Here is a 27,867-nt window from a genome sequence, read left to right as displayed (position 1 = left end):
GCCCAGCGACAAACTTGCTGGGGGGGGGGTCCCTGGGGCAACACCCCACCATTCCAAGCACAGCTCCCCACCTGCAAAATGGGAGGGAGCAGCATCTTACGCTTCTCACCCGCGATGTGAGATTTTTTTCCTCGTAAGAGTTATAACCAGGGGCATGTATATACTCTGGGCACAGAATTTAGTGCCAAGTTCTCTGACCAGAAAATGCTGCAGCCCAGTGGATTAGGCGTATTAAGCACATCTGCTTTGATTTTGAGTAACTTTAAAAACTGCTGCTGGGAGTGTCACAGGGAAGGAGGACTTGTGCAGAAACGTCAATTCCCGCCACCATCACTGGAAATCTTATGCCGTATCTGCATAGTACCAGACCGCTTGAAACAGTCGTGGCTTTTCCTTAAAAAATCCTGCGAACTGTGGTTTGCTGAGGGCCGTGAGAGTTGTTAGGAGCTACAATTCCCACAGTGCTTTAACAATCAATCCCTCTTCTGAGGTTAGCTGTATTTCAGTGAGGGGAAATAGGGCTCTCCTTACGGTTCCCAGGGTTCTTTGGGAGAAGCCGTGACTGTTTATAAAGTGATACTTTAAACACCTAGGGTAGATGGGGCCTGACTCTGCCCCCTCTCTAGATCCTGAAATTTCAGCAGGCACTGCACACATACTCTTGGGTCTTCAAATCTAAGAGGACTGGGCAGTTTGTTTATGTGTGCTTTGACCAGGGTGACAAGTTCTCGGGAAATCGAATTATTGCCACGTTCTGCGGCAGCACATGCACACCAATTACAGTTGTCTGGTTATCTCAGAACCAGTGGCGTAGCGTGGGGGGTGCAGGGGGGGGCGGTCGCACCAGGCGCAACATCGGGGGGGGGCGCTCGCACTCGCAGCTCTCTGCCCCTACCTGGCTCACTCACTCTCTCTCACTGCAGTGCTGGCTGTACGAATCCGATCCGAGCCGCCGGGTCGCCGCCCACTGTGGAGGGGAGGGTGCAAGGCGTGTGGTGTGGTGCGGTGCGGAGAGAGAGCGAGGGACTATCTGGGGGAGGGACAGTGCAGCGGAGGGGGGGCGCAAATTACTTGCCTTGCCCCGGGTGCTGACAACCCACGCTACGCCACTGCTCAGAACACACACTTGTCCCTCAGCAGTTTCAAGGATTTATCCCATAGGCCCTTATGTAACATGCATGGTTGTGTCCAGCAAAGTCATCCCATGTGCACCGTTTGTGGAATCAAATTTCTCTACCCCAAAAAAGAAAAATGTTCTGGGCGTCCCTTGGGAGCAGATTTGGGGAGGGAAGGGGGCATTGCAGGGAAAGGGGGAATGTTCCATTGCACTAACAGAAGCCTTTTTGCTAACAGGACGGCATTGCAATAGTACAAAAATCTTTATGGAGGGGGAAACTTGAAATGGGAAGGAACTCCAAGCAGCCCAGTGATGACTGAGCGTGCCCGGGGGGGGGGGGGGCTGGTTGACTGTTTGCGAGGAAATAGAAAACTGGTGAGGGGCAGGGGTAGAAGGGGGAAATACACTGCAACATTTTGTTGCAGGCCCCATTTGTTATCCTCATTTTCAATCAGCAGCTGGAGTAGATTTCCGTTGCAGTTGTAGAGACACCAATCTTTTCTGGAATCTGAATCCAGCGACCTGGCCATCTTGCTGTGAAACTGCGATGAGCTATGGCTCTCAAAGGCTTTCCCCAAATTCCCCTAGTGAGTGAAACCTTGCTGTCCCACTCGCCATCACAAAGCAGACCCAGTTGAGGCTAGAGGGGGGACTGGTTAGGAGGCGTCAAGAGACACTCACTCAGCATACAGATTTCTTCCAAAGTAAATCCGGGTGGCAGGCTCTTCCGTCTAGGGCGGGGAGAGACAAAACATGACAAGTCATCAGATGCCGCTGAACCACCAATGGAAAATGGACTTGGAAACAGCATCCCTCCAGGTCTTGACTGGTTAAACAGCTACTGACCAGGAGGGAATTTAGGCACAGAAGAAAGGAATTTTTGGAGGTATTTGGCTTAAAAAAATACAAATACAAGGGGAAGTGATCTCCACAAGAACTTGCGAGATTTTGACAAGGTCTTGTGAAAGCTCACTGGAAACTGGCGTTGGTGCTGTTTCTCCACTGCCAGCGTGGTGTTGGGGGCCTCTGCCGCCTGAGGTGGTGGTTTCACCCTGCCTCATAGTTGGGCCGGTAAACAATAGGAGTTTGTCCTGACTAGGCTCTGCCCAGACGTCTCTTGCTAGCCACCATTTGGAGACAGAATGCTGAACACTATCCATACCATTAATTTTGTAAAAACAAAAAACAAGCAATCTTAGAGCTGAAGAAAACAATTCTTAAAACCAGCCATTTTGGGAGGGGGGGGGGAGTATTTCATTTAAAATCCAAAAAAACAGGCACCGTATTTTTCGCTCTATAAGACGCACCTAGTTTTTGGAGGAGGAAAACAAGGGGAAAAAATATTCTGAATCTCAGAAACTAGAACAACAAGAGGGATCGCTGTGCAACAAAAGCAGCGATCCCTCTTGCTGTTCTGGCTTCTGGGATAGCTGCGCAGCCTGCATTCGCTCCATAAGACGCACACACATTTCCCCTTACTTTTTAGGAGGGAAAAAGTGAGTTTTATAGAGCAAAAAAATACGGTAATCTGAGGGACATCTGTTCTCTCTAGTGGGAGAGAGTTCCACATCCCGGGGGCCATTAACAGAGAAGGAAGGCCCTGCGCTGTCCTGTCACACAGCAAACCACAACTGTTGATGGAACTGCAAGCAGGTTATCTCCTTTCAGACCGTAAGGCATAGGCTGGCATGCAATGGACTTGGGTCCCCTGCTGTATAGGGCTCTATGACAAACACCTTAAATTGTGCCCAGTAAGAAAGAGACAGCCAGGGCAGCTCTTTATGGATCGGTGACACAATTCCGCTTTGTGGCACCTGGTTGCTGCTTCTGGACCATCTTCAAGGGGTGTGATGCTACTGCCACAGCTGCAGTGCTGTTTCAACAGCAACCAGTACAAGGCGAGAGGCCCTTTCGCCCGCTGACCCACCCCATGCGCCAACCAAACTCACGGCCACTTTTTTTCCCTTATGTAGGACTTTGCAGCCCAAACCTCTTCAGAGAAAGTGATGTGGCCCCGTTTTCACTGCAGAATAAATTAAAGCAAATTGGGCCAAGGCACCTGGGTCTCCCATCTCCCAGTAGAAAGAGCGTGCGCTAACAAGATTCTCCGTTCTTTTAGGCTGCCTTTGGTAGAAGGAAGCTCCTACTGTGGGCTCTCCTTACCTTGGCGGCTTAGCAGCCGAGAACTCCTCGGAGGTGATGTGCTTCAGAAAATCGAAGCAGAAAAAGAAAATCTGGAGCCAAGAGAGAGAGAGAGAGGGAGGAGAAAACGTAAGAGAGAGCAAGGGGCGACAGCACTTGGTAAATGACAGCTGTCATACTGTACGTCTTCATCATCGGCCCAGTATACCTGAAGGAGCGTCTCCACCCCCATCGTTCTGCCCGGACGCTGAGGTCCAGCGCCAAGGGCCTTCTGGCGGTTACCTCATTGCGAGAAGCAAAGCTACAGGGAACCAGGCAGAGGGCCTTCTCGGTAGTGGCGCCCGCCCTGTGGAACACCCTCCCACCAGATGTCAAAGAGATAAACAACTACCTGACATTTAGAAGACATCTTAAGGCAGCCCTGTTCAGGGAAGTTTTTAATCTGTGATATTTTACTGTATTTTTTGTTTCTATGGAAGCCGCCCAGAGTGGCTGGGGAGGCCCAGCCAGAGGGGCGGGGTACAAATAATAAATTATTATTATTATTATTATTATTATTATTATTATTATTATTATCATCATCATCTCTGCAGGAAGGGAGCTGTCACCACCACACAAGCCTAGCAAGATCCCCTCAAAAGCCAACACCTTTCCAGGGGTCTCCTGCTGGCCAGGCCTGAGCGCTGCTTGTGAGAAGGCAAAACAACACAAACGCACAGAGCCGACATTATTAAAGAGGAGACGTGGCTATGGAAAGGTGTTGCACATGCCCAAGTCAAGATGACCGGAGGGTCTAGGAACAAATCACTTTGGCATCCTGGAATTTCAAAGAACAAATCATGGTGCAGGGGTTTTATTTGAAGAGGAAGACCCAATCAAGGGTGATTAGGCAGCCACGCTTACACTCAGTGGCCAATGCAGCCAAATTTCAGTCAAGCATCCTACCAACCGGAAACCTGTGGGAAGCCCATAAGCAAAACATGGATGCCACGAGCATTTTCCCGTTTGTGATCTCTATCAACCAGTACTCATTACGACCCAACCTTATCCACCACTAGTTTGCCCAACACTCCTTTTTCAGAGCCATCCAAGTGGGGAGACTTTGTTAAATCTTGGGGTGGTCCAACCCCCAGTTTAACTAAGGCACAGGGCAAAGCAGTGCTTCCTTTATTTTCTGCGCTGAATCGCCACCATCCAGCTTCAGGGGCTAATTCTGGCTTCGACTGATTGTGCGAGAGGGAGAAAAGCTTTTATCCGCTTTCTCTACATTGCAGAAGGAGAAAAACCCTCTGTCCGCTTTCTCTACGCTGCTATCATGTCTAATTTACTTGCCTTTTTTCTCTAAACTGAAACACGCCAATCGCTGCACCGTTCAATGTCTACTGCCTACAGGCTTGCTGGAGGTTTCTGCTCTGGGCCATTATGGGAAGCTGTTTGGCTTCCCGTGGCACAGGATGCAAATTTTAAATCTTATCCTGCTAAAATTTCGGGTGCAGATAATACCTGCACACCTCTGGCTACCGTTGCCTCACCCCACCCCCTCCCTTGCCAGGGTGGAGTCCGCCATGGGACGCTGACATCACTGCCGCTCTTGGGACGCTGACATCACCCCCCGCGACACTCACCTCTTCCCCTTTGCTGAGTCGATCCACTAGCATGTGCCTGCAAGAGAAAGAGGGAAACCGAGTAGCGTTCAAACTCAAGAGCAAGCGAGGAAACAGAGGCTGGAAGTCTGTTTCTCCATTGCCCACTCAATGTTTCTTCAGACTATGGCCAGAATTCACACAAGAGGGGAGGATCCTGAGACAGGCTTAGCTTGGAGCTTTCCTTCCCCTGCTAGCTGTGAAGTAGGTTGGACTGAAGGTCTCCTGGCAAACAGGTTCCGATTTGCCAATGCTGGATTTGCTGGTCGCATAATCACCAGCTAATCTGGGAAGGACAGAGCCTTCAATGGCAGCTTTAAGTTGTATTACGGTATTTTAGTATTTTTTTTTTTTTGGAAGCCTGCAAAACAAATGGCTGGTGCGGCGTAGGGAGCCCCCCACCCTCAAATTCAAATGAGTTAGGGGAATCTGCATTAATCCAATCTGCAGCTGGTCCTACTGTTCCCTCCCTGGTTCTGGCCAAGGCAGGATGCTTACCCAAAGAGGAACCAGTCATAGGCCACGGTCAGATAAAGGATTTCCGCAGGTTCCAGGGATGCATGGATCAGCCCATCCTAAGGAACGAAAAACTGACAATACATCACAAATGACAATGACATTCAGCTGTCCTGCATTTCCCCCTGCAGCTGTGTGGAAGAGAGACCCAAACAGGTTATAAGCCAAAGCGCTGTGTTCCTATGACTGAGAAATGGTTTCTTGTCAATGCGATGAAGCTATGCCAGCAATTCTCTCCAAAGCTATGTCATGTGCAATCTAGACATGGGGGAGCTCCAGATTGAAAGCCGTTTTCGAAAAGCAAGCTTCTCGTCCTCAGTGTTATAGAGAGAAAAAAGGCTGTGACCTTCTACAAACACCATGGGACAAATTTGACACCCACAGTTCTGAAGAGGCACCCCCCCTTTTTTGCTGCTTCTCCGCCCTTCCTGTCGCCTCTCATTCCAGAGATTTTCCCCCTGCATTTCCCGACATCCCAGTTTTATCAGCAAATGAAAATTATGCAAATGCAATAGGCTCAATGCACTTTTGCTTGAGCGAACACAATTTGCTCCTGCTGCGGAACAAGAAACGGTAAGGAACAATAAGGGATGTGGATCAGAGGACATCAAGGAATTCAGTTTTTGTTAAGAGAGAGAGAGTGTGTGACTCTGGCCTCTAAGGTCACAGGGAAGGGAGGAGTAAAAGTTTCAGCTATACATAGCCTAGAAACCAAAATGGGAGAGAATATTAAGTTGAAGGATTTCGGGGGTCCACGGCAGGGGCCCCTTCACCTGAAAATAAACCAAGCCTTCTTGCTCTGCCCCTGGCAGTGATTCCTTTGCCAGTCTGGAGGTACCAGCAAATGTTTGACCTCACTTTCTTCCCTGCCCCTCTGGAATTAGCTCTGTATGGAGGCTCTAGCAGACAAGGAGTGCAAGATTTTAATTCGGTGCAACTCAAGTTGTCCCATATCCTCCAGCCCTCTCTGTCCCTAAAGGCAGCCCTAATTGTTCCACAAACCCCCACCTTCTTCCCCAGTCGAATAGTGGGGCAAGGTGTCCTCAGTTCTGAAAGTTGCTGCCTCTTCCAACTGTACCAGCAATGCAAAAGGTGCCCCGTGTAATTTAGCACGCCGAACATTGTGTTTTCTACTAACAGATTCGTGCATTTGAAGAAGAAAGTGGGAGGAAGCATCGCCGCAAGAACCACAGAGGTCCCCCTGTTGCCAATCAAGCTACGAAAGAAAAGCGACCGCTCCCTCTCCACCCAACTCGCCCCCTTCCCGGCTGCACCCCTCGGCGACTGCCTCGCCTGCGGAAACATGCCCATTGGTACTCACAGCCCACAGGGAGAGGCGCAGGAGGGAGATGAAGAGAGGCGTCCTGTCCCAGCCGGATATACAGTGTATCAGGAGCCCACTGTCATCTGCGCTGAGCCAGCAGGAAGGCAAAGCAAAAGGCGGGAGGGGAAAAGGCTGTGTTACTTGCATGGCATTCAGGATGAAAAGCCCCCCGGGGCACAGAGGGCTCCGCTAGCCCCCCAGGAGATGCGGTGGCATATGCCAGGCCAGATGCACAAGGCACAGCGTTCTCCGGGGACAGGCTCCGCAAGGCAGGCAACAAGGGACTATATGAAGCCTGGGGGACGGGAGAAAAGAAACAACAGAAGCACCCGCTGAAAATTACTGAGTTAGGCCTGTGGGTTTAAATGGGTCCACTATGAGTAAAATCCAGCCAAATAACTGCCCTGTATATTCAGCCCCAGGGACACGGGTGGCGCTGCGGGTTAAACCACAGAGCCTAGGACTTGCCGATCAGAAGGTCAGCGGTTCGAATCCCAGCAACGGGGTGAGCTCCCGTTGCTCGGTCCCAGCTCCTGCCAAGCTAGCAGTTCGAAGGCACGTCAAAGTGCAAGTAGATAAATAGGTACCGCTCCGGTGGGAAGGTAAACGGCATTTCCGTGTGCTGCTCTGGTTCGCCAGAAGCGGCTTAGTCCTGCTGGCCACATGACCCGGAAGCTGTACGTGGGCTCCCTCGGCCAATAAAGCGAGATGAGTGCGGCAACCCCAGAGTCGGCCACGACTGGACCTAATGGTCAGGGGTCCCTTTACCTTTTTATATTCAGCCCCGATGAGCGAATCAGAGGGGGCAGATCGGGAGGCAAGTCGGCTACAGGGGCAGAGCTCACAACAAGCGCCTCAAAGCTCACCGAGCGAAGCAAAATGAGAGGCCTCTGAAAAGCAGGGTATATGGAATGGCTGCGTCCAAAAGTCTCAGCCACAGAAGTTTCACGAGAGCTTTCTTGGGAGACATGCAGGGTGCACTGTGCAAAGGAGACCAGAGGCAACAGGCCCTTCATAAGGTCAAATGCATAGGGAGCAGCACTCTGAAGCTCAGCTCAGATTATTGAAGGGGATGCCAATACAGTGGTACCTCTGATTACATACTTGATTCGTTCCGGAGGTCTGTTCTTAACCTAAAACTGTTCTTAACCTGAAGCACCACTTTAGCTAATGGGGCCTCCCGCTACCGCCACGCCGCCGCCGCACGATTTCTGTTCTCACCCTGAAGCAAAGTTCTTAACCCGAGGTACTATTTCTGGGTTAGCAGAGTCTGTAACCTGAAGCGTCTGTAACCCGAGGTACCACTGTATTTAAGTCTAGAAGCCCAACCCTCAATTCCCCTGCTTTTAGCCATGAGGTTTCTTTGCCATGGAGTTTTCTTCAAAACACTCTCTCTCTCTCACCCCCCCATAGTTTTCTAAAGTAGTCAAATAAGCCACCCCCAAAAGGTACCCTCCCCCCATTTCCCACCTTCTCCATAACAAGAAGAAAACCTCACCGTCACCATTAATAATGGAGATCAGGAGCTTCAGGTAGTTCTGTGTCTGTTGCACCAGGTCCCAGCTCTGCAGGGGAGGGGAGGGCAATAGATGAGAAAGAGAGGAGAGAGAGAAAAAGAGAACAGATAAAGTGATGCATGTTGGAGCATCTTTGCAATCCTGCTCAACACTCGTTACCTGAAACACTTAACCCGCATTTTATTACCTGCTTCGTTCCTACATTTTGTTCCCCCACGAAGAGGCAAGTTAGGGAGGACTGGCATGCAAGCAAGAAGTGGAAGAATGCAGAGCAGCCTTTAATTTGAAGGAAACCATGTCTCTGCAGCGGCTCTCATAGAGCCATCCTGCATTGTTGGAGGACGTGCATCTTAAGCCTCTCCACTTGCCAAGTACCTCAAACGAGATTGACAACCACCATCTTCATCTGTGGGATCACAAGGGAAAGAGGGCTGAACGCTCTCTAGGTCACAACACAAACGGTAAGGGGGGAAAGGCTACTTTGGGGCAAGGCAGAGGCTCTGATGGGCACATGCATCTGCAAGACCTAGAAAAGGGTTTTCATTTTGAAAGAATGATGGAAAAGTTTCTGGTCTCTGTGGCAGTGAAGGCAACTGGTTTCTGCAGGAGGCCCAGGAACTAGAAGTACACAAGCAGGCTTTCTCTTGTCTTCCCTTTGTTGTTTAGCCGTGTCCGACTCTTCATGACCCCATGGACCAGAGCACGCCAGGCACTCCTGTCTTCCACTGCCTCCCGCAGTTTGGTCAAACTCATGCTGGTAGCCTTGACAACACTATCCCACCATCTCGTCCTCTGTCGTCCCCTTCTCCTTGTGCCCTCCATCTTTCCCAACACCAGGGTCTTTTCCAGGGAGTCTTCTCTTCTCATGAGGTGGCCAAAGTATTGGAGCTTCAGCTTCAGCATCTGTCCTTCCAGTGAGCACTCAGGGCTGATTTCCTTCAGAATGGAGAGGTTTGATCTTCTTGCAGTCCATGGGACTCTCAAGAGTCTCCTCTAGCACCATCATTCAAAAGCATCAATTCTTCGGCGATCAGCCTTCTTTATGGTCCAGCTCTCACTTCCATACATCACTACTGGCTTGTCTTCCCTATGCTCCCTCTAAAAGAATATGCTGCACCACCCTTTTCCTTGTCCAAAACTATGTAGAGCCCTGCATTTTGCAATTTTAGTCAGGCTTGCATGACTGTGACCCTAAAAATATTTCAGATTAGAGCTCCCATCGGCTCTAGTCAACACGGCCAAAAAGTGAGGGATGATGGGAACTGGAGTCCAACACCATTTGGAGAGCCCCAGGGTGGAGGGAGGCTGGGCTTAAGTACATTCAAGAAAAGGGAAGCAGAGAAAAGTAATCAAAGAGTTAAGTAGTGGCGGTAGCCGATTTTGTATTTAAGGTTGTATTAAGCTGAGCTGAAGTACAGCGATGTGCCCAAGCCTGGATAGCTCAGCTGGTTAAAGTGTGGTACTGATGATGCCAAGGTTGCAGGTTCGATCCCCATACGGGACAGCTGAATCTTCCTGCAGTGCAAGGGGGCTGGACGAGATGACCCTCAGGGTCCCTTCTGACTCGATGATCCTATATCTGAGCAGGGACTTATCCTGCAAGTTCGATAATCTACTTAGTAGATTCTACTTTGCCGCACAACGCTGCAACTCTTGGTCACAAAGTGTGATGCAACATCAGTTAAGTTTCTGAGTTGTGACGTTTGGATCTGAAGCAAAGCATGGAACGCTTGCGGAACTGTTTTATCCAAAAAGAAATTTGGAAGGAAACTTCAGAATGCAGTGGGAGGAGAAAGAAACAGAGCTCTAATTTCTGACTCATTAATCAATTGTTCAGGAGAATTTGGTTCCTACAGAATCACACAGTGCGTTCAGGACCCCCCTAAAGTAAAAAACTGTTACAGCCCAGCGGCGGAGCGCGTTCTGAAACATTGATTAGAGTCTATGAATGCCCTGCTGCGTCCTGACCCACTTCAGAAAGTGCCCCCCACCCACCCAAAATGGGGAAGCTCAATCCATGAGCGCTTCACAGCGGAAAACAGATACAGTGTGTGAGTAACAGGAGGGCCTGGGAATGGGCAGGGGAAGGGAAAACCGCTACCCTCCTAGGAACAGAATCCTCCCCCAGTAATTGGGGTGGCTGGGCCAGAAATTTCACATTGTGCTGGTCTCGGAATGACCCCACCGAGCTGCCTGCAGAGTCCTAACCCACTTTTGGCAACTGGCGTGGGATTGGCTCGACAAGATCCCAGGGACAGCAAGTCAGGAGGGAGAGGAGTCTTCAAGCCCCCACAGATGTTTACCAGGCAGTGTCTGTCTCCCCCACCCCATTTATTATTATGAGGTGACTCGAGAGAGCTAGAAGACAAACACAACAGGGATCCATCAAACTTTGGGAATGCAGAATGGCTGCTCTGGTCAAAGACTGAGAAGGGCATCTGCTCTCACCCAAGTTGTAAGACTGGCACCTTCTGTGCTGTCTTTTCAGCGCCTGCTAAAGACATTCCAGGGACATGGGTGGCGCTGTGGGTAAAACCTCAGCGCCTAGGACTTGCCAATCACATGATCGGCGGTTCGAATCCCCGCGGCGGGGTGCGCTCCCATTGCTCGGTCCCGGCGCCTGCCAACCTAGCAGTTTGAAAGCACTCCCAGGTGCAAGTAGATAAATAGGGACTGCTTACTAGCGGGAAGGTAAATGGCGTTTCCGTGTGTGGCTCTGGCTCGCCAGAGTAGCTTCGTCATGCTGGCCACGTGACCTGGAAGTGTCTGCGGACAGCGCTGGCCCCCTGCCTCTTTGAGTGAGATGGGCGCACAACCCTAGAGTCTGTCAAGACTGGCCCGTACGGGCAGGGGTACCTTTACCTAAAGACATTCCTCCTTTTTCAAATACAGCCATACCTTGGTTGTCGGACGGAATCTGATCCGGAAGTCCATTTGACTTCTGAAAACGTTCAACAACCAAGGCACAGCTTCCGATTGGCTGCAGGAGCTTACTGCACTCAACCAGAAGCCGCGGAAGCAGCATCAGACGTTTGGCTTCTGGAAAACGTTTGCAAACCGGAGCACTCACTTTCGGGTTTGCGGCGTTTGGGAGCCGGAACGTTCGTCTCGCAAGGCGTTCGGAAACCAAGGTATGACTGCAACCTTCTAAACGGAGATCTTTATCTCACTTGGTCTCTATACTGCAGATGAATTGATTTTAGGTATGTGCTGTTGCTATAAACTGTTTTTCTATAAGAAACTTACTTATACAGGCTTTTGTTCTATTGCAAATCACTTTGGGAAGCAGTTTATAAATTAAATGGATGATAACAACAGCGCTCATGGCTACGGCAAAAGGGGGGGGGGGGCAGCACATTTGCTCCAACAAGGTACCTAAGGCAGAAATCTGTTTACAGCCTGCTTCCTTGCCCCACTAATATAGGCCCCCGTTGTGCTACTCCTTCAGGTTTGACCAAGCCTTTAAGCAAAAGTGCCTCTTACACTAATAGGCTTCCTTGGGCTTAATTGTGAACTGCCCTGAGATCTTGTGATGAAAGGCGGTATTATAAATCTTAATAAGTAGTAACAGTAATAATACAGGCACTGGCAATTGGCACCTGTAGCACTCTGATCAGACTCGGGCAACCTCTGCCATTTAAGTTTCCCACAATTCCAGCCTTTAATGATAAATTAACATGTGCCATTAAGGTAAGATGGGGAATACGCAGGAGAAATGATTTTGAGGAGATATACCTATATACCTGAAGGAGCGTCTCCACCCCCATCGTTCACTGAGATCCAGCACCGAGGGCCTTCTGGCGGTTCCCTCATTGCGAGAAGTGAGGTTACAGGGAACCAGACAGAGGGCCTTCTTGGTAGTGGCGCCCGCCCTGTGGAACGCCCTCCCTTCAGATGTGAAGGAAATAAGCAGCTATCTTCTTTTTAAAAGACACCTGAAGGCAGCCCTGTTTAGAGAAGTTTTTAATATTTAATGCTGTATTGTTTTTAACACTTGATTGGAAGCCGCCCAGAGTGGCTAGGAAAACTCAGCCAGATGGGCGGGGTATAAATAATAAATTATTATTATTAGGAAGGCGTTTGCAGAATTCATACTGTTAAAATGGAAAGGGGTCAAACCATCACAAGAGGTGCTGAAATTTTGGGAGGCTGGATAGTTACAATGGAATGGATTCGGTGGTGGGGTGCACATTTTTATTCTTATTTATTTATGATTATTACTTTGTCCCCCCCAAAAAATAGGGGGAGATGTTTCCCACAATTCCCCCAGAGCAATACTATTTTACGGGTGCTGTGGGGAATTTGAATGGTGGAAGCTGCAAGGCACTGATCAGTGCTCTAGAAAAATGAGGCCTATGACAAATGATTTCCCAGCAGTCACCCTAGAGCGCCACATAAGACATATGACTTGCCATCTATATACTTGGCCATTCATTTCCCACAAATTCTCTCTCATCTTCTCCACGATTCAGCTCTAAACAAATTCACGTTCTGCATAGCAGGGTTTCATTTTGTTTTTAACAACCTGCAGCTGCCAATCAAGAGTATCTCAGGCTGGTGGGTGGGGACTGAAGGCCAAACCTGCCACAGGAACAGGTGGGTTATCTCCTCTCACGCACCAAGTTGCAAGCGCCAACTGGCTGCCGAGGAATCAAAAGAAAATGACTGACATTCCGCCGCGAAGCTCTCGCCGGCGAGGATGTGCTCAAAAATGCAATTAACGGCAAGCCACGCTTGGCAGAATTGAGGTGAAATTGCAGGGCACCAGCAGAACGCTACAGGCCGTTGCTTTGTTGTCAGCAGATTTTCAGCACAGTACCCTGCATGTGTTGAATGTTACAGCGAATGTTATTTTTAAGGAAGTCGCCCACAAGAGGTGAGGGACACAGTCCACCTAGTCTTGTGGCGGCCTAGTCAGTTCCAGGCCCTTCCTTGTTTTGCTTCATAGAAGACGCATGCTGTTCCTGTTCTGGGAAATGGCGACGCTCACACTTGCTTTGGGTGGAAGCACTTATCTTGAAAGCTCTAAGGCTAAGCAGGGAAGTCCTGCTTCAAAAAAAAAGGACTAGGACAGAAATAAAGGGAACCTTGATTGCAACCTTAAATGCTGTGTGTGTGTCAAAGGGAAAGGGGGGGAAAGGGCTGGTGAGAAATACAGTGGTACCTTGGGTTAAGTACTTAATTCATTCCGGAGGTCCGTTCTTAACCTGAAACTGTTCTGAACCTGAAGCACCACTTTAGCTAATGGGGCCTCCCGCTGCTGCTGCGCCCCCGGAACATGATTTCTGTTCTCAACTTGAAGCAAAGTTCTTAACCTGAGGTAATATTTCTGGGTTAGCGGAGTCTGTAACCTGAAGTGTATGTAACCTGAAGCGTATGTAACCTGAGGTACCACTGTACTTGGTTTAGGCATGGGAGGGAATGTGGAATGAGATCTTCGAAGGCAGGCAAAAGGGTGTAAGTCAGCAACAAAAATGCTCTGGTACTTCAAGCCTGTTTCAGAACAACACATGCGGAAATTGTGTTTGTGAGAGAGTGAGAGACAGACAGACAGACAGGATCCTCCAAAATGTTTTCTCAAGCCTGTTTCCCAGAAGGCAGTGCAGGATGGAATCACAACTATTGAGGCACATTTATTGCTCCGTAACAGAGCGGTCCAACCTTTCACACCAAGCGGGCCGCAAGAGTACTATACAGTGGTAGCTTGGGTTAAGTACTTAATTCGTTCCAGAGGTCTGTTCTTAACCTGAAACTGTTCTTAACCTGAAGCACCATTTTAGCTAATGGGGCCTCCCTCTGCTGCCGCACCGCCAGAGCACAATTTCTGTTCTCATCCTGAAGCAAAGTTCTTAACCTGAGGTAATATTTCTGGGTCAGTCAAGTCTGTAACCAGAAGCGTCTGTAACCTGAAGCGCATGTAACCCAAGGTACCACTGTAATAACATTTAATAAGCACAATTAATTTATTTAAATATAATATTAAATACACAAATAATAGATTTAATTATAAAACAAAGCTAATACACTTTCGTTAACCACACCTGACACAAAAAAAGATATCTTTTTAAGGCTTTAAGATTTATTTTTTCTTGAATGTTGCCGAGGGCTGCCAAAACAGGCCTTGCGGGTCACATGCAACCCACGGCCTGAAAACCGCCCTGCTCTATCATCTAACAAACTACTCACAAGCACAGGAGTGCTCAGGAAAGTATTCTCCCAATGCTGTCCAGATGATAGCAAGCAAAACGTGGGGTCGTGCCAGATCTCCATCTCTTTAGGTGGAGCAGAACCGTTTCCTTTCCACACACACCCAAGTTTCGGGCCACATCTGAGAAAGCTTCTCAAGTGCGCCTCCCCCTCTGACCTACACACCCGTTATATACATACACGGAATGGCTTCAGCTTAATCCACACAAGGGAATTGAAAAAACCACTTATTTATGCAGGCTTTTAATGGATTGCTGCTCTCTGATAACATGCCCTCCCATTGTGAGCATGTTTTCGCCGTGTTTTGCAATTAAAGAGGCGCCGCTTTGTGTTTCGAGGCACTTGAAACTTTTTAACGGTGTTATTTATACATTCCTGATTTAGAGTCCTGTTTTGTACCGGTTTTTCTGCTGTCGGCTTTTGTTTGTTTGAGAAGTGCCTTGGTCTTTCTTCTCAAAATTAAAGGTAACACATAAATTGTTTTAACGCTATTATTATTATTATTATTATTATTATTATTATTATTATTATATTCATAGCTGTCAACTTTCCCCTGTTTTTAAGGGAAATTCCCTTATTCCGAATAACAATAATAATAATAATTTTTATTTATACCCCGCCCTCCCCAGCCAAGGCGGGGCTCAGGGCGGCTAACAAGCAATAATAAAAACAAGTTGAATGAATATAAATACAACAATATAAAATACAACAATTAGAATATTGAAACATTAAAATATTAAAATGCAGCCTCATCACAGGAGGAGAAAGGAAAAAGATAAAAGAATAGGATTCCTCGCAACAAAAGGGAAAAGTTGACAGCTATTTTATTATTATTACATGCCATTCATACATTTTTAAGAAGTACTGTAATCACTTTGGATATAAACTGCTTGTCGGAAAAGTAGGCTGCAAATTTACCCCGGAAATGTTTGTCCTGGCTTGAAAGAGTACACCTGCGTACCTCTGAATAACATGGGCTTGGGACATGCCAAGAGAAGAGCTATTCCCTTTGTGCCTTGTGTGTAGTCTTCTGGCGGGTCACTATTGCAAACAGAGTGCTACACTGGAAGTAGCCTCTCTCTGGTCCAGCAGGGCTCCTTCTTAAGTGGACTCACTGCTGTTCCTACCCCAATCGGCTCAGAAAATGGCTAGAAAGGACACAATGAAATTTTGCAACTGAAGGAAGCCAAGCAGGGCTAGCTACCTGGGGGGGAGGCTGCCCGAGAACCAAGAATTAAACTGCTCTCAGCTCGAGAGAGAAAAAGTGGGTAAGGTGAAATTCTGATGGTAGGCTCATAAGGTTATTGGGGCAGGAATGGGGGCTCAACTCAGATACAGACCATAAAAGCACTTTTTAAATGTGCATACTGTTTACCACCGTCACCAACTTTTCCCCCCAGGAGTCCACAGATCGCCTCTGGAAACTCTTATGTGGAACAATTCATAGAATCATAGAGTTGGAAGAGACCACAAGGGCCATCGAGTCCAACCCCCTGCCAAGCAGGAAACACCATCAGAGCACTCCTGACATCTGGTTGTCAAGCCTCTGCTTAAAGACCTCCAAAGAAGGAGACTCCACCACACTCCTTGGCAGCAAATTCCACTGTCAAACAGCTCTTACTGTCAGGAAGTTCTTCCTAATGTTGAGGTGGAATCTTCTTTCTTGTAGTTTGGATCCATTGCTCCGTGTCCGCTTCTCTGGAGCAGCAGAAAACAACCTTTCTCCCTCCTCTATGTGACATCCTTTTATATATTTGAACATGGCTATCATATCACCCCTTAACCTCCTCTTCTCCAGGCTAAACATGCCCAGCTCCCTTAGCCGTTCCTCATAAGGCATCGTTTCCAGGCCTTTGACCATTTTGGTTGCCCTCCTCTGGACACGTTCCAGTTTGTCAGTGTCCTTCTTGAACTGTGGTGCCCAGAACTGGACACAGTACTCCAGGTGAGGTCTGACCAGAGCAGAATACAGTGGCACTATAACTTCCCATGATCTAGATGCTATACTCCTATTGATGCAGCCCAGAATTGCATTGGCTTTTTTAGCTGCCGCGTCACACTGTTGGCTCATGTCAAGTTTGTGGTCCACCAAGACTCCTAGATCAATTACTGGAGCATCATTTCTTTGTTGATTTCTGTAGAACCTTCCCACAAAATTGTGCCCAAAATGGTTCTCAACATAGCACATGAACGACAATTGCAATTCAAAGACGTTACTAGTGTTCATCGTTAACACCAGCAGCAAAAAAAGAATCCGTACAACTTTGTATAAAATACTAGAAATAAACTAACTGAATTAAGCAGCTTTCAGTAAACAGGAGAGAGAATCACATCAACACAAATGTAGAACATTAGCCATACCAAACATCCTCATGAGTTTATGGTAGTATTCCTCAAACTTGGGTCCCCAGCTGTTGCTAGACTCAAATCCAATCATCCCTAGCTAGCAGGACCAGTGGTCAGGGATGATGGGAGCTGCAGTCCAACATAGCTGGGGGTCCAAGTTTGAGAAACACTGGTTACGGTGTAAGACATTATGCCCCGTCTACCATCCAGGGGTCAGGGGGAAACTTGGTCCTTGCGACCTGCCATCTTACCTGATACTCGCTCCAATCAATGTTCAACCGCTCGGTGAGAGAGACTGGGATGCTGAGAGGAGCATCAACATAATCCTGCAATGAAAGAGGAACAAGGTCCATCAGGGGTAGGATGATGTGATGAAGGAAGTGCAGTGGTACCTCGGGTTAAGTACTTAATTCATTCCGGAGGTCCGTACTTAACCTGAAACTGTTCTTAACCTGAAGCACCACTTTAGCTAATGGGGCCTCCCGCTGCTACTGTGCCACCGGAGCCCGATTTCTGTTCTCATCCTGAAGCAAAGTTCTTAACCTGAAGCACTATTTCTGGGTTAGCGGAGTCTGCAACCTGAAGCGTATGTAACCTGAAGCGTATGTAACCTGAGGTACCACTGTACGAGAAATCCTGTTCTACAAACAGGTCTGTGTATTTTACTCCTCTATTCCTCTCATCTAAAGCTTAGCTTTGGGTCCAAGACTTTCAGCCCAAGCCCATGCAGATTTGCTCATGATTAAAGGTAAAGGTACCCCTGCCCATACGGGCCAGTCTTGACAGACTCTAGGGTTGTGCGCCCATCTCACTCAAGAGGCCGGGGGCCAGCGCTGTCCGGAGACACTTCCGGGTCACGTGGCCAGCGTGACATCGCTGCTCTGGTGAGCCAGCGCAGCACACGGAAACACCGTTTACCTTCCCGCTAGTAAGCGGTCCCTATTTATCTACTTGCCCCCAGGGGTGCTTTCGAACTGCTAGGTTGGCAGGTGCTGGGACCGAACAACGGGAGCGCACCCCGCCGCGGGGATTCGAACCGCCGACCTTTCGATCGGCAAGCCCTAGGCGCTGAGGCTTTTACCCACAGCGCCACCCGCGTCCGTGCTCATGATTAGGTCCCTATGAATTCAGGGGGAGTTTGCTCCCAAGGCCACTTGCAGCGTTAGTTGTATCCTGGTGTATTATTTACTTATTTCATTTATATCTCTTGCCTGCTACAAACGGGACTTCCCATTTTATCTTCAGAAAAACCCTGTTAAGATAAGGTGAGGTTGAGAGACAGTGGGTGGCTCCAGGTACCTCTTGAAGATTCATACCTGGGTAGGATTTGAACTCAGGTCTTCCCAGTCCTAGTATGACGTTACAGTCAATACACTATGCTGGCTGTCTCACGCCAGTTGTCATTGTAAGCCATTTCCCCCAATGACATCTCTATGCATCTCAACGACTTTTAAAGGCACTGAATTTTCTCATCGCCTAAATTGGGAACGGCCAGTTGCCCCCCCCCATCCCGTTTTGACAGTCCTACCAAATTTAAAATGAGGGAGGGTCAAACGTTCAACTCGGTTCCACATATACGAAGGCAGTGTTTTCAGATTTTAAAAAATATTCCACACGTTAACATAGCCTTCATGTCCCTCGTTTGTTTACAGGCAGGAAACATTTTTAAGTGTACAGGGCCAAGCCTAACAACATGTGTTTCATTCCTGAGAAGCCCCAATGACTAGATGACACAGGCTTTATTATGGCGCCTCCACTAAAAGGTAAAGGTAAAGGTACCCCTGCCCGTACGGTCCAGTCTTGACAGACTCTAGGGTTGTGTGCCCATCTCACTCAAAGAGGCCGAGGGCCAGCGCTGTCCGGAGACACTTCCGGGTCACGTGGCCAGCGTGACATCACTGCTCTGGCGAGCCAGAGCCGCACACGGAAACGCCGTTTACCTTCCCGCTGGTAAGCGGTCCCTTTTTATCTACTTGCACCCGAGAGTGCTTTCGAACTGCTAGGTTGGCAGGCGCTGGGACCGAACAGCGGGAGCGCACCCCGCCGCGGGGATTCGAACCGCCGACCTTTCGATCGGCAAGCCCTAGGCACTGAGGCTTTAACCCACAGCGCCACCCGCGTCCCTGGCGCCTCCACTACTTGTGCATTAATAGACATATAGTGCTCTGATCATGAGAGGCAGGAGTTCTGCTCTGTACTGCACTATTCTGGCTAATCATCGGCAGTAATCTATCCTGTTCTGGGCACATTTTAAGGAAGACACTGACAAACTGAAGCATGCCCAGAGAAGGGAGACCAGGATGTCTCGAAACAAGGTCTTATAAGAAGCATTTCAAAGATCTGGGTATGTTTAGCCTGGAGGAGCAAAGATTAAGGGGAGACATGTTCTTCAAATATCCAAAGGGCTGGCTTCAGGCTTCCATCATTTCTATTTCATTCTGTCTTTTTCTGGGTCTCTGCCCCAGTCAGCATTCTGTGTCCACTGAGCATGCTCAGTCCCCAGAAGATGGTGCAAATTTGTTTTCCCGTTGCTCCAGAGAGCAGGGCTAGAACAAATGGGTGGAGTCTGCAGGGAAGGAGATTTCGGCTAAGCGCTAGAAGCTTCCCCCTGGTAAAAGTGGAACAGAGGCTGGCTTAGGAAGTGTCTAGCTTTTCCTTCAACAGACTCTCTCTCTCTCTCTACACACACACCCACACACCATATTTTTGCTCTATAAGACTCACATTTTCCCTCCTAAAAAGGGGAAATGTGTGTGCGTCTTATGGAGTGAATGCAGGCTGTGTAGCTATTACAGAAGCCAGAACAACAAGAGGGATTGCTGCTTTCACTGCGCAGCGATCCCTCTTGCTGTTCTGGCTTCTGAGATTCAGAATATTTTTTTTTCTTGTTTTCCTCCTCCAAAAACTAGGTGCGTCTTGTGGTCTGGTGCGTCTTATAGAGCGAAAAATACGGTGTGTGTGTGTGTGTGTGTGTATATACCCACACCCACACACCCATATATGAATGGGACAACTCCCAAGGTCCCTCTCAGCTCCACACGTCTTTGAAAAAGCCAGTTTGTGTAGCAAAATACACCTTTCTGCCCCTCCCAATACCAGCCTGGGAGCGAAACATCACTGGCTGCCTGGAATACAGAAGCTGGCAATCCCTGCCTAAATGAATGGCCCCGTTTCTCCACAATTAAGTGGCTTTCAAAGCCTTCTTCCTGAGCTCCGAATCCTGATTTACGGCGGTTCATAAGTGCTGAGGAAGACACTGTGGAGTGTGGCATTGCACTCCTTTTAGATTTCACAGCAACCGTATTTCACCTGCGTTACATCTCCCCGTTGCGAAGCGCGTTACTGTGACGTCCTTTTCTATGGGAGGAACAAGCCTCTCGGCTGAATGCTTTCAAAAGGATTTCTCAGAGAGGACCGCCTGAGCAGCAGTGGGGAAGGGGAAGGACAGAAGCAGCAAATCCCAAAACTGCTGCAGATTCTAGGCCCTCTTGTGGCTGCAAATGCGAAGGTGGGGCTGTCTGCGACGGTGCTGCCAAGACCGGCCAACACCTAAACAGACACTCTCTGACTTTCAGGAAAATAGCACCAAGGTTCATCTGCCCCGGAACACTGCCCTCTGACCTGACAGCTCCTTCCGCCCATTCCCTGCTGAATGAAATGAATCCTTTTAATTGCTCAGAGGAAACCTGTACTCCAATCTGTGCCTTCTCAGGTTTGTGTAGCCAAAACAGACGCACAAAATCAGCAAGGAAAATCCTAAAAACCCCAATAATCCCTTAATAGCTCAAGTAGCGTGGAATGTTGAGGTGGGAGGTGATGACTAGAAGGGGGAGAACACACTGGAATAGATAACAGGAGGACACAGAAACACAGACATATGCAAAGGGTCAAATGAACCATCTTACTTTCTGGATAGCTTCACAATGGACTACCCCTCACCATTTTATTTTTAAGAAAAAGGGGCACAAAACAGCCCACTGAGCATGTTCAGCAGGTACAGAATGCTGATCACCATATTTTTCGCTCTATAAGAGGCACTTTTCCCCCTCCAAAAATTAAGGGGAAACGTGTGTGCGTCTTATGGAGCAAATGCAGGCTCCTTGGCTTCAGCGATAGCAATGTGAAGCCTCCGAAGCGCAGTGGGAGCGCTCCCGCCGCGATCCGGATGCTTCGCGTTGCTGTCGCTGAAGCCTGGAGAGCGAGAGGGGTTGGTGCGCACCAACGCCTCTCGCTCTCCAGGTTTCAGGGATAGCCGCCTGAAGCCTCCGGAGCGAGAGCAAGACTCTCCTGGCTTCGCTTCGCTGGAGAGCCGCTGCGCAGCTTTCCCTCTCTGCGCAGCGCCCCTTCAGCGAAGCGGGAGGAGAAATGGAAGGGGCTCCGTTTCTCCTGCCGCTTCGCTGAAGGGGCGATGTGCAGAGAGGGAGAGAATTATTTTTTCTTGTTCTCCCCCTTAAAAACTAGGTGCATACTATGGTCAGGTGCATCCTATAGAGCGATAAATAGAAGAAGAAGAAGAGTTTGGATTTGATATCCCGCCTTTCACTCCCTTTAAGGAGTCTCAAAGCAGCTAACATTCTCCTTTCCCTTCCTCCCCCACAACAAACACTCTGTGAGGTGAGTGGGGCTGAGAGACTTCAAAGAAGTGTGACTGGCCCAAGGTCACCCAGCAGCTGCATGTGGAGGAGCGGAGATGCGAACCCGGTTCCCCAGATTACAAGACTACCGCTCTTAACCACTACACCACACTGGCTCACAAATACGGTAATCTGTTGAATTATCTGCTTGTCGAGCAGAGGACTCAGGGAAAGAAGGGATGGAATAGGGAAGATGGAAACCTGAAGAGAAACAAGTCAATGCTGCAGTGACCCCTACTTGTACATACTAGTGGGAAACTCCTTTGCCAAGTTACAATCCTTAATAGTTGTGTGTTGATATTTATGCCAAAGCATAACTATCAACTCACAAGAGGGCTTGGAGGGGAAAAACCCTGGGCATTGCATATGTGCGCAAAAAACTGAGCCCCACTCCCCAAAAGGAGACCCCAAAAGAACCCAGTGCTCAGTGGCCAGAGAAACCAAGTCTTTGGGGCCCTCAGAAGTGGAAAAGTGCAGGCAGAAAAAGGAAACAGAGGAGCACAGCCGGCTGGCCACAAACCCCACTTGTTTCACATTCCAGGGTTGAGTCCTAGCGCTGGGAACAGATGCCTGGGCTGGACTCTGGTGCAAAATTAAGCCTGTGAAGACATTCCGGTGACTACGGAGAAACAAAGGCCAGGTCTCTGCTCCTAGAGTTGGTTGGCAAACAGCTTGGGCCATCGGCAAAAAAAAAGAGCCTTGAAAAAGTTTCTCTTGGAACAGCTTTGCGGTAACTCTGCTTCACGGCCTGCCCCCGTACCTGCTTCCAGTTAAAAACAAGCCCTTCCGCCCGGTAGCCCCGCTCTTTGTACTCCTTGAAAAATTCACAGCCTGCGTGAAGAGAAAAAGAAGAGGGTGAGAGGGAATCTGTGAATGAACGTGCACAGGGTAGTATCCAGACTTGACTTCCCACTCAGCAGGCTGGATTCGATTTAAATCAAATCAATTTAAATCACAACTTAAATCACTAGTCAATAAGACTTGATTTAAATCATTTTTTTACAGAAAGACTAATTCTTGCTGGTAGAATCTTGCTGGTATTAATTCTAATACAATATAATATTTACAACCAGATGAAGGTTTCATTTTTTGAATAATAAATTTTCAGAGTAGTTTTTACAGTTACATCAAAAATTACTGATTTGGTTATACTATTAGAAACACACAGACAGATAATGATGGAATGATTGTGAGGTTTAATAAGTTAACTGTTTATATTTGGACAACTTTTCCGCTGTACTTTATTGGAAGGAGAAAAACAACCATTTTCTTAATAACAATTGAAACAATTTATTTAACTAAAGCAATAACATTATAGCATATGTATCCATGTTTGTTAACTGGCGTGGTTAAACTTTTTTTTTTTTAATAGACTCAGTTTTAGCACACACGAAAAAACATAAAACCAATCCTTATTTCCTGATGAATAAGCTTTGGACTATAATGTAACCCTAAAAAGAAAACTATCTTTAAAAAGATTTTTCCTCCAGAAGCATTTTATTTTAAAAACCCAATTTAAATAATAAAAATCTGATTTAAATTTTGAAAATCCATTTTTTTATTTTTAAAAACCATTGATTTTTTTATCCACCCTGCCACTCAGCCGCTTCTGAGGTAGAGGGAGGAGACACTCTGTGTCTCTCCTCCAGCATCAGGAGTCCAGGACAAACAGTGTGTTAAGGGCTAGAGCTGGTTGCTGGGTCACAAGAGGTCAGGCAAGCAGTCAGCCTGGCTTGCAGCAACCAGGCTGCAAACCACTGTCATCACCACCACCAGCCCGGCACCAAGGGGTCACAGGAGGCTCAGTGGCAAGCAAGGAAGCAGGGACAGGTAGCCCTCACCGGGCAGCAGGCAAGGCTTGTCGCCAGAAGCTTAAACCAGCCAAGGGACCGCGCTCTCAAACTCTGCCCCAGCGAGTGCATTTCATGCATCAGCACATGGCTCTCAGCTACCCGATCCCCCACCCCGCAAAGCTGGTTTGGAAAAGGAAGAGATTCTTGAAATTGTGTTTGCTGACAGGGGAGAAGCCTGAAATCCCCTCGCTTGGAATAGCTGGCAGTGAAGAAGAGGCCACAGAGCGGGGAACGCAGTTCGCGACACATTGGTTCTTCAAACCATGTTTTAAAGCGTTTGCTCCTTAACAGTTTTATTCCACAACATGCCTGCAAAGCGATATGCATGCTCAGGGGTTATTTGCACGTAGCCATATGAAAATGTCCCCGGGTTCCTTTGGGAAGAAGGACCGGGTGTCTATTTTTAATAATCATCATCGTAATAAATTTATAAATTCCTTCCAGTAGCACCTTAAAGGTAAAGGGACCCCTGACCATTAGGTCCAGTCGTGGCCGACTCTGGGGTTGCGGCGCTCATCTCGCTTTATTGGCCGAGGGAGCCGGCATACAGCTGGTCATGTTGCCAACATGACTAAGCTGCTTCTGGCGAACCGGAGCAGCACACGGAAACGCCGTTTACCTTCCTGCCGGAGCGGTACCTATTTATCTACTTGCACTTTGACATGCTTTTGAACTGCTAGGTTGGCAGGAGCAGGGACAGAGCAATGGGAGCTCACCCTGTCGCAGGGATTCGAACCGCCAACCTTCTGATCGGGCAATTCCTAGGCTCTGTGGTTTAACCCACAGCGCCACCCGCGTCCCAAGTAGCACCTTAGAGACCAACTAAGTTTGTTATTGCTATGAGCTTTCATGTGCATGCACACTTCTTCAGAGACACAAATTTGTTTGTTTGTTTGACTTATGCCCCACCTTTTTCTCCCAAGGAGAGGAAGGTGGGGTACAGGGTTCTCCCCTTCATTTAATTCCGACAACCACCATGCAATGTAGGTTCAGGTAGCTTAGGCTGACAGGTAATGACTGAGCCCAAGGTCACCCAGTGAGTTTCATGACCAGTGGGCCTCTGAACGCGGGTTCTTAACCACAACACCACACTGGCTGGTCGATTTTTAAAACAGTCTCTCAGAATGAGAGTGCAGTTCCTCTCCATCCAGGCCATACATTTAAAGAATTATTTCCCACTTTAACAGCCATGTCTTCCTCCAAATAACCCTGGGAACTGTGTTAGTTTCTGTTTTGCCACTGAGCAGCCGTTTGGAGTCACAGGACTCTGTTTACATTCCAGAGACAGCCCAGGCTATTGGAAGTCTCACGGGAGACTAGAGACGGATGTGACGTTACTGGTTTCCTGTTTCCTTTGTTCAGTTGCTCTCTGCTTTCATAGAGAGAGGATGTGTTTTTTGTCTGCATAGTTAAGAAATAAAACTCTTTAACCATGTAGCCCAAACCTCTCGTCTCTTTCCTGTGCTGGAAACTCTGCAGAATGGAACGTGCCTTGGAGCCTTATCAAAGGCTCAGGTCGTTAAACACGTCGGGAGGCGATTCCAAAGGACTCGGGGGAAGAAAATGAGCTGTATCAGCTTGGCCGAGCGGAGATCCTGACAAACTGTAGGTTCTTAAGGGTGCTAACTTTGCAGGGTTACAGTTCCCAGAACTCTTGAACAAACTGTAGTGCCCGAGATCCTCCAGGGCTGCTGAAAGTGGTTTAATAGTGCTTTAAATGTTTGGAGCGGATGCGACCTTAAGCTAGGCTATATGAAGCATAGTGGTCATGCCAAACTGGGACAAGGTTTGGGCCCGTTGCGATTAGAGCATCATGCCACTTGAATTCAAAATGGATTCTCGTATATATAAATAAATAAATATGTACACACACACACACACACACAAAGGCACTTCCTAGATTGGTTTGAGAAGCCTTCACAAACTTTAATATAAAATAAATAAAAAAACCTTGGCAATTACAGAGCCATGTTCTGGTGGTGACAATTCACCCATGGCTTGATGCAACCTTAATTGGAACACTCCCAGTGTGGGTCTCCCATCCATTAGAAGATGTCAAGCACCTAAGCATGTGCTCATTCCCCCCACGTAATGCCTCTCGAGGAACATCCCACAGCATTTCAAGACTTTGCAGAGTTTCCAGGTCAGCACCTGCTTGCCCTGAGTTTCCTCGCTGTTTCCTAGCAGCAGAAACCCAGGCTTGGAAATAGCGGGGAGGGGAGGGGAAATCCGAGTTCCAGCATGGCGGATGAGCGGCGATGCCAAATTCAAGGACGCATCCTTTCTGCAGTCGCCCATTATCCCGGCACGCGACATCCATTTGCAGCAACATCCACTTTTGATGTGCTACTGGCTATGTTCCCATGGGGGTTTGTGGGAGTGAGAGCATGGAAGGGCAACACCGACCCAGTTTAAAAGCCATGGGCAGAGACTGCTAGACTCCGACTGAGGAGCCTTGTATTTCCAGAGTTTTCTCCCAAAAGACAAAGGAACTCCTCCATCACGAAACAAGCAGGGCCTCTGATAAGAGACCGTGCAATTCTTGAAATACATTGGGTGCGATAAAGAAACTGGAACAATTTTGTAAATGAAAGAGGTGATTTTATTCCGCACCCCTTAACGAGTTTTGTCTCCTTGGAGGTGCTCCTATTTTACTGCGGGAGAGACAACTCATAGCCATTCTGCCCTCTTCCCAGTAGGAAAGCTTTCCCCAACCTAATGGTCCTCAGGGTGTTTTGAACCACAACTCCCATCAGCCCCAGGGCCAGACATACAGTAGTACCTCTGGTTACATACTTAATTTGTTCCGGAGGGCCGTTCTTAACCTGAAACCGTTCTTAACCTGAAGTACCACTTTAGCTACTGGGGCCTCCCGCTGGCGCGCAATTTCTATTCTCATTCTGAGGTAAAGTTCTTAACCTGAGGTACTACTTCCGGGTTAGCGAAGTCTGTAACCCTAAGTGTTTGTAACCCAAGGTGTTTGTAACCCAAGGTGTTTGTAACCCGAGGTACCACTGTACTGTACTGTACTGCACTGCACTGGCTGGGGCTGTTTAGAGTTGTAGGCCAAAACATCTGGAAGGAACCAGGCAGAGGAAGGCTGCACTAGACAGCTGTGCGGAATTGCTGCTCATCCCTCAGAACGCTTCCTTCCTACCTGGGTACGGGATGGAGAGGAGGGTGAAGTCTGCATAGCGCTGTGCTTTATCCACCTTCTCGGAAGACGTCACGCTAAGGAAGGAAAACAGAGAAACGGACTACATGTGTGTGAAGCTGGCTGGCGTGGCGTGGCAAGTGTGGGCCAACCTCAACAAAGTCAGCCCAGTTTAAAGTATATTTACAGAAATATTGCAAAATTAATGAATGTTAGAAGAATATTAGAATGAAGTTATATGGTTTTAGCAGAAGTGTTATTAAGAACTATAAGAATATTAATTCTCAATGTGTCAAAGTGGAAAATTTAAGGTTAAATTGTGTTAGGATAAATTATAGAACAAAAATTGAGGAAGAGGGAAAGGATTTGTTGAACCAGCTAATTTGAACTAGAATACAAAAAAGGGAGGTGCGAGGAAGTCGAGGAAATAAGCAAATGAAAGATATGGATATGAAACTTGGATGTGTGTTTAAATGTTTTTGGTTTTTTTTGTTGTATTGCTGTATTGTATCTTTTTCATTGTTGATGTATTGTCTGTTGAATCTATGTATTGTTTTTCCCTATCTTTTTTCTTTCTATAACTATAAAACATTTAATAATTATTATTTTTTTTAAAAAAGTCAACCCAGTTTCCCCTGCTGCTCCCCGCCCCCATCCCGAATAATCTCAGCTTTTCACCAACGAAGTTTACAGAGAATAAGTGCACATTCAGGATCTCTTTCCAATTAAGGCATGAGCTAGTCTTTGTGCTTAAATTATCCCATCTGGCATTCTTTTTCTTTCCCTTTTCTTGAAGATTACAAAGAAGTACCTGGCTGGATTGCCCTTCACGCCTACTCTCCAACAGAAGCTTGTTTGTTTTTAATTTTGATGAGTCTGGGGTGGGGAATTAGAAATGGCATCACGCTGAATGCAGAATGCCACAAACCAATTTCATTTATGAAGCAAGCCAAGTTTTTAAAGCTCATGGCTACCAAGTGGCAGGCATCCTGCCAAGACCTGGAAAAGCTCCCTGCAACAACAACAACAACAAAAACACCCTGCCTAATTAAGCAAGCTTTTTATGGCAGAGACTTTGAGCTGATCGACGCACTATAAAACATTATTTCTGCACATAGTGAGCAAACTCGTAAAGAGAAAGGTTCAGTGTAGTCTTCTCCCCGACATCTCTATTTTGTTACACGCAAAGAGTATTTTAATGTATGGCACCATAAAAAAAAATGAACTTCCTCACCCATTTGCATTCCGAAGTGCTGCTACCTAGCATTCTATCCTTGCATTATGTGCAGAACAACTATCTGCAACCACACTTCAGGATGCTCTACGTTAGAGGAAAAGCAAACCTAGGCCAAAAACACAGAGAGGCACTCGGCACATTCCTCCATTTGGAGGCTCTTTACAGCAGGGCAGGAGA

The 27,867-nt window shown here is 47.8% G+C and overlaps 1 protein-coding gene across 3 annotated transcripts in view; it reads right to left on the bottom strand.

Moving 5' to 3' along the window:
* MTMR14 (myotubularin related protein 14) overlaps nt 1-27,867 on the bottom strand; it is a 91,030-nt gene that overhangs the window by 41,270 nt on the left and 21,893 nt on the right. For all 3 annotated transcript variants that reach the window (XM_083425355.1, XM_083425356.1, XM_083425357.1), the window contains exons 7-15: nt 26,457-26,530; nt 22,207-22,277; nt 17,064-17,138; nt 8,241-8,307; nt 6,740-6,825; nt 5,401-5,477; nt 4,885-4,921; nt 3,281-3,351; nt 1,799-1,848 (exon numbers count right to left, since the gene is read on the bottom strand). In XM_083425355.1, coding sequence (XP_083281481.1) covers nt 1,799-1,848; nt 3,281-3,351; nt 4,885-4,921; nt 5,401-5,477; nt 6,740-6,825; nt 8,241-8,307; nt 17,064-17,138; nt 22,207-22,277; nt 26,457-26,530 — 608 coding nt within the window. The remainder of the gene's footprint in view (nt 1-1,798; nt 1,849-3,280; nt 3,352-4,884; nt 4,922-5,400; nt 5,478-6,739; nt 6,826-8,240; nt 8,308-17,063; nt 17,139-22,206; nt 22,278-26,456; nt 26,531-27,867) is intronic.

This window comes from Podarcis tiliguerta, assembly GCF_965153285.1.
Source record: "Podarcis tiliguerta genome assembly, chromosome: 2".
Classification (NCBI taxonomy): Eukaryota; Metazoa; Chordata; class Lepidosauria; order Squamata; family Lacertidae; genus Podarcis; species Podarcis tiliguerta.
Note: the sequence above shows the minus strand (reverse complement) of the source record. Positions and strands in the feature narration are given on the sequence as shown.